General features: G+C 35.5%; 1 protein-coding gene across 3 annotated transcripts in view; it reads right to left on the reverse strand.

Annotated features, from left to right (window-relative positions):
* The window catches only part of NAALADL2 (N-acetylated alpha-linked acidic dipeptidase like 2), a 1,303,052-nt gene that overhangs the window by 31,891 nt on the left and 1,258,454 nt on the right, over positions 1 to 12,707 (reverse strand). For 2 of the 3 annotated variants that reach the window (XM_034662699.1, XM_034662703.1), the window contains 2 exons: positions 11,928 to 12,123; positions 6,801 to 8,193 (listed from right to left, as the gene is read on the reverse strand). In XM_034662699.1, the coding sequence (XP_034518590.1) occupies positions 7,959 to 8,193; positions 11,928 to 12,123 (431 nt within the window). In that variant the 3' untranslated portion in view covers positions 6,801 to 7,958. Of the gene's footprint in view, positions 1 to 6,800; positions 8,194 to 11,927; positions 12,124 to 12,707 lie in introns of those variants that run through there. The other variant, XM_034662698.1, reaches the window with a different exon arrangement.

Here is a 12,707-nt window from a genome sequence, read left to right on the forward strand (position 1 = left end):
CTGGAGATGTTCATTTGTAGAGATCCAGATGTATCTTCCTGCATCTCAGGCTGATTCCGTGGATATTCCTGCTGGTCTGGTACCTATCCAGCTCAACTCAAGGGACCGGCTGAAAAAGGGGTCCCCTACTCCTCCGCCATCTTAACCTCCTCTCCGAGATCTACTTTCTTATTATATGAATAAGATGTTGCTACTAATAATCTAGATGTTAGCAAATACAATGACTTCTGAGCATTTGCTCCAGTGAACAGGATCTATACCACAATCTACCTTAGTTTCATTATGTAGCAAAATAAAATATTACATGGTGTAGTGGGTACAGAGAAAATACTGAGCATGATCCTTTTTCTTAATTCTCTTTGCATCATATTAAATCAACAAGACATTTATATACATGGAAATGCTAAAGTTATACTGATAGATAAAATAGGTGATAAAGGAGAGAGAAACAATGCTAAAATGTTTAACATGGTTTCATGGAGAACTAAAATTTTATTATTTTTCTTCCCTCATTGAAATAATTATTTCAATAATTATTTTTAAAGAAAATCAAAAGCTGGCTCACATTAGTTTATATATACTTACTCAACTAGCATTTCCATTATCTTAGAGATCTACCTATTTATCTTCTCTGACTTAACCAATTAAAAGAACGACTCTCATGGAAGTTAAGTGACTGGCAGGATGACCTTATCAGTGGCCTTTCAGGGCTTAAGCCCAGTTCTCTAGAGTCCCAGTCTAGTGATTCCTTCTCTATACTGCATTGTTATTTATGCAAAAACATTTCTAACTGTGATATATGAGATTTAGCAGACAAATGTCCCCCTCTTTTAACTGCATTTAAAATTTATAGAAACCAGAAGGGGTAAGTAATATTTTGGGACAAAGTAATTTTATTGATTCAGACAATAGGGCATATGTTTTTTTCCAGAAGGAGGGATGGACTTGGTGCCTCACGGAAACATTTTTGCAAACTTTAGGGCTAGGAGATCTAACTGTCAATGTAGAATAAATGAAACTTAACAAACCCTTATGAAAATTCAGTCTTTAAATGCCTGGTTAGACTGCACCAAAATCTAACCATATTTATTGGTGACTTCTGAGAAAACTCGGAATAATTTGGATCAGACATATGCAGCACTATCTAGTAGGGAGAACAGCGGTTTTAGAGAAAACAAGATAGATTCAAATCCTATTCATGCAACGTATTAACTTATTCCTAAGTTTCAGTTTTTTTACCTGTATACAGGGGATAAAAGGACAGATATAGCAATATTGTTAGAAGTGTTGTAGATAATATATGAAAATGTACAGCACAGTGCTTGGTACAAAGTAAACCCTTCTCTGTGAGGAATATGGTTATTATTCTTATTCAAAATATTAAATACACCATAAAATCGCAACTCACTCAGATTGGCAATGTGTCTTGCTATAACAACAGTAATATTCTCACCTTATATGGAAAGAAACCTCAAACCTGAGAAAAATTTTTATAAAATGTAAACAGTTGTGCACACGAGTTTCTATTTTGATCCTAGCAGACTGAGTTTCAGACCAATTAGCCTGATAAAGTGGTTGTTGTCAATTGAAATTTTTTAAGCAAGTGTTTCAATGTCTACTCAAATTGCAGTGAACATTACCTGTTAAAATGGGGTATGTTCCTTGTTTCAATATTAACAAAATGGGCTATTAAAAAAAGAGGCTTGGATTTCAGTATATTAATTTTTGTTTTAATTTGGGAACTTTTTTGCTCCTTTTAGAAGTAGAAACTTCAAAAATATGAAAGGGATACGTAATTATGAAGCTAATGTATGTGTTTATCATAAAAGAGTAATAGAGAATGTCTATAATGATCAGCATTATAAAGATTTTGTACATGAACCAGGTCTTCATTCCTCTTCTGGAAATTCTACATTGTATAGATTATAAAACTGTATTCATACATTGATTCTTTTGTGCAAGTGGCCGCCATGAAAAATATTTTAAAAGCATTTTGGTAATTCTTAATCACTAGTTATTTTTTCATAGTCTAAAGAAATCAGACACATCGCTGATAGAATTAATGACAAGAGAAACAATGGCGGGATTTTAGCTCCGTTCAGACCACCCACACCTCACTAAAAGAAATAGCATAACCCGAACAAAGTAGTTATTATCCCAATCAAACACTGAACATGAGGTTCTGTTAGTACTTATATAGCTAACTCTAATTAAAACACCATGAAAACTGTATAATGAAATCACTTTATTCTAAAATGTGGGTTTTTTGGGGGGAGGAGGGGTTGGATTTCAAACTCATAAAATTCTTTTTTTTTTTAAGATTTTATTTATTTGAGAGAGAGAGAGAGAGAGGATGAGCAGGGGGAGGGGCATAGGGTGAAGCAGACTCCCCGCTGAGCAGGGAGCCCAACGTGGGGCTCAGTCCCAGCACCCTGGGATCACGACCTGAGCCAAAGGCAGACGCTTAACTGACTGAGCCACCCAGGTGCCCCTCAAGCTCTTAAAATTCTTAAAATCAAAATGTATGTACAGAATACATAGCTAGAAACTTGATCATAAGGTAACTGAGAAGTGCATTTTTTAATAGTTCTGTCTAATGTCATTGCTTGCCTATGTGTAAACTAGTTCTAACATCTTTCAAAAGCAAAGTTTTGGGAGCTTATGTGTTTGAAAAGTACTTTTAATGGATTGCTTGCTTTGTTTATTCTTGGCTCAAGGCAGAAGCATCTTGACATTTACATTGCTATTTTCCTGCTTTCAAGGATGCTAACAAAAAATTGTCTTGGCTTAGATTAGCTTGAAATTGTCCTCTGAACTTCTTCCAGGCCATTCTAGCTATCTTGGAAAGGAATTCCTTTTTTATGAACCTGCCCCACAGTTTTTATAAGGACACGAACCTGGAGACCCCCACACACAGATACAAGCAGATGTACACACTGTCCTTCAACTTACACATAGGCTCGTGTTCCCAAAACTCCTGATTCAGGCCATTGTCTGGAACTCGCACGTATCCACCAAAGAAATAATATTATACATGTGGGTGCTTACATAGCACGCACAGACTACTTAACCGTGATGTAGCTGTAATACCACACATTTAGAAAGAGCAATAGGACAATATTACAGTATAACCAGCAGTTTTGTTTTAAGAATAATAATTGGTCTTTAATTTATTTCAAATGATGGTGCTCGAGGATGTTCACTTTCCCAGAGTTCCGTTTCTGCCAAGCAGCTAGGATTCAACATTGGCTCGTGCTTGTTCCCTTCTCTGTTCCCCACACCCTCAAATCAAACCCACTGCACGGGGCAACTGAGTGGCTCAGTCCGTTAAACGTCTGACTCTTGGTTTTGGCTCAGGTCAGGATCTCAGGGTCTTGAGATCCAGCAGCCCCCACCTCCATGCTCAGTGGGCAGGCGGCTTGAAGATTTTTTCCCTCTGCCCCATCGCCCCACTTGCCTGCCCTCTCTCTCTCTCAAATAAATAAAAATAGATCTTTAAAAGAATTACTGCAATACAGATACAAAGGGTGGATTATTGAATCTTTTCTCCAAAGCCACACCAAATTTCTGATCCTTTGGTAAAATCATCCTCTAATCCCATATAATCAGTTAATAGTGCAGCAATGCATATGTCTATCTGTTTGTATGTACATATCATAATGGGAAGGGAGGGAAACCATTATTAGCTTTTGCTGTTTAACTGCTGACTCTTTAAATATGTAGAGACTAAACGTGGGATTTTACCCAGATAACCTCTTCCAATGTACGAATGTGAGGCCATGGTGATGTATTTCGCATTCATTTACTGCAGCTGCTATTAATAGAAAATCTTTGCCAATCGCGTTTTTGCTGAGAGCAGTTTTAATGTCCCATGGTTTTTTATTTATACACTAAGAGTTTAAAACCAAAGAGCTTCCTATGTCTGTGCAGCTAAGTGTAGTCACTTAAAATAAAGGAGATAGCAATAGTTAGTGCTTTCTTATTTTTTTAAAAGATTTTATTTATTTATTCGACAGAGAGATAGAAACAGCCAGCGAGAGAGGGAACACAAGCAGGGAGAGTGGGAGAGGAAGAAGCAGGCTCATAGCGGAAGAGCCTGATGTGGGACTCGATCCCATAACGCCGGGATCATGCCCTGAGCCAAAGGCAGACACTTAACCGCTGTGCCACCCAGGTGCCCCTCTTATTTTTAAGACTAGTTAGCCTGGTAGAGGGACAAGTGAGGAAAGGAGGTATAGAGACAGAACAGTAGCTTCAAGAACTCATGCCCTTTAAGGATTCTAAAAATTTGTGACAATGCCAAACATTTTGGGGAAATTTTCTAAAATGAGCTAGGAAGAATGCATATTCTATAAGACATTAAATTTCAAGCATGAAATAGCTGGTGCCCAAATCTAAAAATGCCAACTTCAAAACTTCAAAACCTAAAAGGGAGAATCTGCCCCAAAAGACTATGCTGCTTGCAGTAGTGTTTCCTGAACACATTTAAAAAAAATGTGGTTTGAAAGAAGGCTTTCCTACTGGAAAAGGTTTGTCATTTAGAGTGTCCACATTTATTTTGGAAGCTAACACTATTTTAAATATTATATTGACTCTTTTTAAAAACTGAATGTTTTATTCTAACCCCTCCCAAACTTTTTATTTTCTGTGGGATCTTGTAATTCTTCAATATGCAGGCTTTTAGCAAATATATAAGGGAAAGGACTGTATAATAAAAATCAAAAATGAAAGAAAAATTTCACTGTAGTGACCTGGGGAAAAGAGAACGTGTGTTACTGAATTTTTAAATATTTCTCCTTTGGTTAAAAGAGATATGAGGAAGAAGTCCTGGAATTCAGAACACTATCAAAGTCAGAGGTAAAAACAGCAGAATGAGATAAAAGTTACTTTTATTTTGTAATATTTGTATAGAATTCTGTAGTTTATAAATTATCTTCTCACATTTTATCCTCACTTTATTTAGTGTTATCCCAACATTTTATCTAAATTTATCCTAATGTGAACCTTTGAGGTTTTCTATTTTGTTGAGAAATTGACTTTCAGAGTTACTAGTTAGCTTGCTCTAAGCCATGCAAGTAGTAAAAGACAAATTTTCCCATTCAAACCCCTTCCTACTTTTATAAATCCCAAATATTTTTATAAATCCCAAGCAATATCATTGTTGTGTGATGGTTTTCATTCTGAAAGCTATTCTGTGAACAAGTGAGCTGTTGATAGTAAAAGAAAATATTAAAGAATATTGTATGGCAAAGGAGGAAAGGCAATTCAATAGAGAAAGGATAATCTTTTCAACAATTAGTGCTGGAACTACTAGACCTCCATGTGCAAAAATAATGCATCTGGATATAGACCTTGCACTATTCACAAAAATTAACTCAAAATGGACATTGACCTTTTATAAAATGTAAAGCTATGAAACTCCTAGAAGACAACATAGGAGAAAACCTGGGTGAACTTGTGCTTGATGATGAACTTTTAGATTCAACACTAAAAGCACAACCCATAAAAGAAAAAGTTTATAGGGTGGATTTCCTTAAAATTAAAACTTCTGCTTCACAAAACAGACTGATGACAGAATGAAAAGACAGGTCACAGTCGGGGAGAAAATACTGCAATATACATATCTGATAAAATACTCCTATCCAAAACATATTAAAGAACTTTTAAAACTGAACAATAAGAAAACCAACAACTTAAGAAGTAGGCGGAAGATCTGATAAGACACTTCACCAAAGAAGATATGTAGATGGAAAATACGCATATGAAAAAATTCTCAATATCATATTTCATTGGAGAATTGTAATTAAAATAATGAGATACCAATACTCATCTATTAGAATGGCTAAAACCCAGAATACCGACAACAAATGATGGTGAGGATATGGAGCAACCAAAAGTTTCATTCATTGCTAGAGGGACTGCAAAATGGTACACCCACTTTGGAAAACAGTTTGGCAGTTTCTTACAAAGCTAAACATAGGCTGACCATATGATCCAGCAGTTGTGCTCCTTGGTATTTACCAAAATCATTTGAAAGTGTACATCCACACAAAGATCTGCACACGAACACATACAGCAGCTTTATTCCTAATTGCCAGAAGTTGAAAGAAACCAAGTGCCCTTTAATAGGTGAGTAAACTGCGGTATATCCATACAATGAAACATTATTCAGTGATAAAAACAAATTAACATGGAAAAGACTCAATCACATCACTAATTGAGGAAGCCAATCTGAAAAGGTTACATACTGTATGATCAAATGATAGTACATTCTGGAAAAGGAAAAACTGTGGAGATGTGAAAAAGGCCAGTGATTGCCAGAGGCTCAGGCAGGAAGGAGGAAGAGATAAAAGGTGAAACATAGATTTTTAGGGTGTGAAACTATTCTATGTGATACAGTAATGGTGGATACACATCATTATACACTTACCAAAACCCAGAGAATATAAAATACAAAGAGTAAACCCTAACACAAGCTATGAACTGCAGTGAGTACTAATATATGAAGGCTGGCTTGTCAACTGTAACAAACTTACCATACTATAGCAAGATGTCAATAATAGGAATAATAGGGAAAGTGTGCCTTGTGGGTGGGGAACCGTGTGTGTGTGTGTGTGTGTGTGTGTGTGTGTGTGTGTGTAAGAAGGGTTATATGAAAACTACTTTCTGCTCAATTCTTCTCTAAACCTAAAACTGTCCTTAAAAAGCCTTTATTTCTTTCTTCCCTTCAAATATATATATATATGTATATATACATATATATATATATGTATATATATAGTAGTAGTAGAGAATGAATAGGTTCACTGGTTCAAACTGCTTACTCTGCCTTTGCAGAATAATAACTACAGGGAGTTAAAAAGAATCCAACAACAAAACAGATGCCACAAGCTCCCATCTCCAGACAATGCCAGTTCCCAGGAGTAGTAGACCAGTACGTATTGGAGTCATAGTAAAGGAAGAGGAGAGATGAAAGGTTCAGAATTTTTAAGAAAATGCATAATCCTTTCCCTATTCAGGGGCAACGAGTCAAATTTTACATTTTGGGATTTTAACAGTAGTAATATTTTTGAGATACTTTGTAGTTTTTAATGCACTTTCCCTTACATGGTCCCTGATTATATATATTGTTTCAGCTGCTTCCCACTGCCTACTAAGCTCAGTATCTCTGGAGCACTCTGCAGCGTTCATTATGTCATTGGAATCTATTACTGCATTGTTTCCTGCCCCCCTCCCTCAGGATTAGAATTCCCTGATTATAGAGGTGAGGCTTACTACTGGATAAAAGGGAGTTTAGAAATTATCATTACCAATAAATGATCACATAATCACCCCGAGACCCAGCAGTACCGAGAGCCTTAACTAAGTGGCTGGAGACATGGACAGAGAGGAGGCACTTGCTGCTATGCATCCCTGCTTCATTTGCCCAGGCCCAGGGGAATCTTAAAAAACAACCTGAAATAAGATTCTCAAAGCCACTCAAGCCCTAAACTCATTAACTCATCCTTAGCACCGTCTCTCAAATCAGCCCTTTGCTCTTCATTCCTGACACTAATATGCTCAGTCAGGTTCTCAGCACACCATGCAGGTCTTATGCCCAGAGTCTTCCTGAAGTTTTCTGTTCTCTTCCAGCTCCAGGGCACCCAATCTGGAGCATGGGATAAATCTTCCTAAAGATGCAGATTTCTTCATGGCTTCTTTTGTGTGAAAAATGAAGCTCAAACCTCTCAACAGAGAATTTAAAGTACTCCACAATCTGATTCCTACATACTTCTCCTTAATAATGATGATAATTGCCATTCAAACTATTCCACTTTTTCTCTACTCCCCAGTACACAATGCACAACTTCTCCTTTGTGTCTCTCTTCACACCATCCTCTCCTGGAAATGCTTCCTTTCTTAGTTTGGGCTACTATAACAGAGTATTACAGACTAGGTGGCTTATAAACAACCCAAACTTATTTTTCATAGTTCTGGAGGATGAAAGGTGTAAGATCAAAGTCCTGACAGATTTGGCATCTGGTGAGGGTCCGTTTCCTGGTCCACAGACATCTTGTCTTCACAAGGCAGGAAATAGCAAGGGAGCTCTCTGGAGTCTCTTTTATTAGGGCACTAATCCCACTCAGGAGGGAGGGTAAAGCTTCCCAAAGGTCCCACCACTGAATATCATCCCACTGAGGATCACGCTTCAACCTATAAATTTTGGGGGAAGAAAAACATTCAGTCTATAGCACTCCCTAATTTAATGGACATCCTACCATTCTCTTCCGCTCAGATAAATTTCCCCCTTCCCCTAAAAAGTCATTCCTGACCACCACGAGATGATAACTTCTCTCTTCACTGAATCCCAACAACACTTCTTCCCTGTAGTATTCATTAGGCAATTTCATATGAATTCTTCAAAATTTTTATTTATGATTTATATAGTTTACATCTTAAATTAAACTCCTTAAATGTAGGGATCTTATATTGCCAGTTTCCATCAATACACTTGAACAGAGCAATGTTCAATTAGGGTTTATTTATGAGAAAACACATTTTATATGCAACATTGTAGAATTTCAAAATCTTTGAATCTTCTGATGCTGAACTATGGAGAAAACTTCTTCACGTATTCCAAAAATAATGTTTCAGTGTTTAGTGACACTTTGGTTGAGGCAGTATCCTTTGGGACATGATCCAAATTCTAAATGAAATATTTAGCTTTATACAATGAACTTCTGTCAACAACTTTCTTGAAAAGCAAATTACTTTTGACTTCCTCCTTGTATATTTGATGAGAATTGTCATAACACCATCAGGTTGAAGAGTGAGATTCTTACATGAATAACATCTCTAAAGGTTATTTAACGTTAGAAAAAAATGAATCCTGTTCACCAAATGTTCTTTTATGCAATGTAATTAACAATTTTATCTTTACTCCATATGGTTATCATTATAATCAATTTTTCCATTTTCTTAAGCTGCGTATGATCTAGTCACACTCATTTTAGTACTTTGAACATTTCCTCCCCCATAAAGGAAGAGCTTATAAAGATCCAGAGTAGAAATTCTACTATAATTTTGAAATTTTTGCTTCAAGAATATTTAGAAATATGAATACTCTACCAAGAGAAAACATGAAGTAGAATGATTTGTCATATATTTCAAATGAAGTAAAAATTCATGACAATCTTGGGATAAAGGTCAGTCAGATAAATCAAAATGAGGCTATCTATTTGCATCTATCTATTTAAATTTATTTGCCAATGGCATATATATGAATTAATAGGGCCAAAGAGAATAATGGCATACATATATTTCTTCAATAACTGTAGCAATAGTTTAAAATAACACCAAAATATTGAACCATAAGCTTTCAATTCTAAACTTTGTTATGAGTTAGAACATTATCATAATCAACATTTTGAAGTTTGCACACTGGAATACAAGTTATATTGTAATCATATCACTAACAGGAAAAAGAGTCACTTCTTAATCATTGTTAACTCAGGGCAAGATCAATATTTCCTTTTCCACTCAAAATGTATGATAAATAAATATTATTGAAGTGGTAATGCAAAGTTCTCTGGACATATACCTCAGACCACAGGGGTCTTCTCTATCTAGTGCAAGTGCCAATGAAGGCAAATGGTGAAAGTGTTTACTAGATCATAATATATAAAACTATAGTCTTAATGTATTATTTTTATTAATTTCTGAACTCTTCATAAATTAAGTGAGGGAAATTTTTTTATTCTAAAATACAATTTACTTATTCTGATTAAGACTTTTTAATAATGCTGAATTTAATAATGTGGTTTAATTGTTTCTTTAGCTGGTATTATATCTACCATACACTATATTTTACTTAGTTACCTTGTTCATTCTGTTTCTCCATCCCCATCTCTGGAATATAACCTCACTGGAGCAGGTGTTATTAACTTGAGGCAACTTCTATGTCTCTGGGGCTTACAAGGGTGTCTTACAAATATCTATTGTAATAAAGTAACATTTTCCAAAGTCTTGTAATGCAGAATCATAGTTATAGAAGAAATGATGTAAGAATTTTAAATGAGAACTTGAGTTTAAAATCATAANTCTATTGTAATAAAGTAACATTTTCCAAAGTCTTGTAATGCAGAATCATAGTTATAGAAGAAATGATGTAAGAATTTTAAATGAGAACTTGAGTTTAAAATCATAACGGGGGGCGCCTGGGTGGCACAGCGGTTAAGCGTCTGCCTTCGGCTCAGGGCGTGATCCCGGCGTTGTGGGATCGAGCCCCACATCAGGCTCCTCTTCTATGAGCCTGCTTCTTCCTCTCCCACTCCCCCTGCTTGTGCTCCCTCTCTCGCTGGCTGTCTCTATCTCTGTTGAATAAATAAAATCTTTAAAAAAAATAAATAAAATCATAACGGAAAATGACCAAATATCAGAATTAAGAAAAGATTTTTTATTTTAAACAGGTCTCATTCTACTATCTCATTTTATAAATGTAGAAGTTAAGATGCAGAGAGATCAAGTGTCTTGATAGATCACAGAATGTTGGTACTAAAGGCCACTTTAAACCTCCTACAGTCAAAATATTTAGAGCTACTTAGCCTATGCTTTAATATATGCAGTGATAGTGAGTTCACTACCCTATAAAAGCATCACATTTAGTCTTTTAAGAACACTACTTGTCAGAAACTTCTTTCTTATATGTAATTGAGATGTGTATTCCTATGTTTCAATTCTTTCATCCTAGTTGTATACTTGGGTCATCCACAGTATGTCAAGTCCAGAGTATTTTTAACGTTATATGTTATACACACACACACACACACACACACACAAACACACACACAAAGTGATGTAATGCAAAAGTCTAAATTTGAGGTCCTTTATGAATGAGAGTTCTGGGCCAAAGTTTTCCTGCCTCACAATTTGTCCAGCACCTCTTTGCCTCCTGCTTTTTCTCGCATACTCACATGCATATACACACACACGAGACATAAACACACACACATATTAAATTATACACAAATGTTATGTACATTATATATGCATCTATTACACAGATTTGTGTATTTATATTTTGTGTAGAAAAATNTAAATTATACACAAATGTTATGTACATTATATATGCATCTATTACACAGATTTGTGTATTTATATTTTGTGTCTTGTAGAAAAATAANACAGATTTGTGTATTTATATTTTGTGTAGAAAAATAAAAAAATTAAATAAGAATATGTGAAATATGTTATAATCTTTCAAACTCCATTTTCCCTCTTCAATTTCTACTATATCAAGAACCATAAAATAAAAGCCATGTTGTACTCCTCTCACCCTCTAAAAGCCAAAATTGAATCCCCCTTCCATATCCAAATGGGTTTATTAAAATATCTATTAAAATTGTTAAAATGTTTCTAGGAATCGCTCTGTTGAGAGCCTCCAACTAATATCTTTAATCTCCTGGTTGTTTCCAGATCCATCTAAATTCCACTTTTCCCTGAATATCAAACTTATTTAGCTCTCTCGACAGGTAGCTTCTAGAACTAACCACAATACTCTAGATGTGGTCTTACTAGGAAGAATAGTATAGACTTATCTCCTGATTCATTCAAGAAAGTGTATTTTTCCCAATACAGTCTATAATTCATTTGGTTTTCCTATAGCCATATTATATCTGACTCATACTGAGCTTAATGTAAAAAAAAATTCTTAGTCATTTTCTATATGATACTGCTAAGCCAATTTCCTTTATTCTATACTCATGCAGTTGAAACTTCCTTTGGGTAGGAGAATGGTCCTCACATTGTACATATAATAATTACTCATACTTCTACACATAATAACTACATAAAAATAGTGTCATGTTCACAGAAGGTACATATTCTGAAAGTTAAACATAAAAAATTTAACTGAGGGGCATAAACAAAGGTTAAAACACATATCCTACCTATAAAAACCCGGTGGCACTTGCTGTACAAGGAAGTTTTTCTCCATGTCTTGGAGAATGTCGTTGAGCATTCGGACACGGATGGGAATTCTCTCCTTGGGATCATTAGCAGGACGCATCTCATCTGATTGGAAGAGTTCAGCACTCTCCCGCAGACGTGAGGCTAGGGCTAGCAGTTGAGTGTTGGGTTGATCACCTGGTGAAGATAAATGAGTCCATCTCAGAAGAGACACCCTTAAAGGAGCAAAATAAGCACTCTGCAATCACGATGTCAAAAAGGAACATCAGTTAAATTTTTATAGTATATTAATTCCACCAAAATATTCTCTCCAAATATTATATTCTGCTATTAAATTTATTGCTACCACTACTACTAGTAATAATAATCACTACCACTAATAATAATACTAGTAAATGCATACTGATTAAGAGACTGCTATGTTCCAGGCACTGTACTGAACACTTTAAATATTTATCTTATTTAATATTCATCAAAGCTTGCATTGTCATGTCTATTTCATAGCATCTGAGAATTAATTAAGGCAAGCAAATTGTCCTAGGTCATCAAGCAAAGAAATGACAGGCCAAAATTAGAAGCCTGATCTTTCTGACTCAAAAATTCATGCTCTTCATGGCATATCCTGTATTTCTGTGGGAAAAAAGATGGTAAAAAGTTCTCTTCTGAGGGCAGGAGACATGTTACTCTGTTGTGATGTGTCCATGGGCTCCTTTGCTTCACTGAAAATCTCCTGTAATTTGAAGCTGAAATACATCTTTGAT

This window comes from Ailuropoda melanoleuca, chromosome 1 (assembly GCF_002007445.2).
Source record: "Ailuropoda melanoleuca isolate Jingjing chromosome 1, ASM200744v2, whole genome shotgun sequence".
Taxonomy (NCBI): domain Eukaryota; kingdom Metazoa; phylum Chordata; class Mammalia; order Carnivora; family Ursidae; genus Ailuropoda; species Ailuropoda melanoleuca.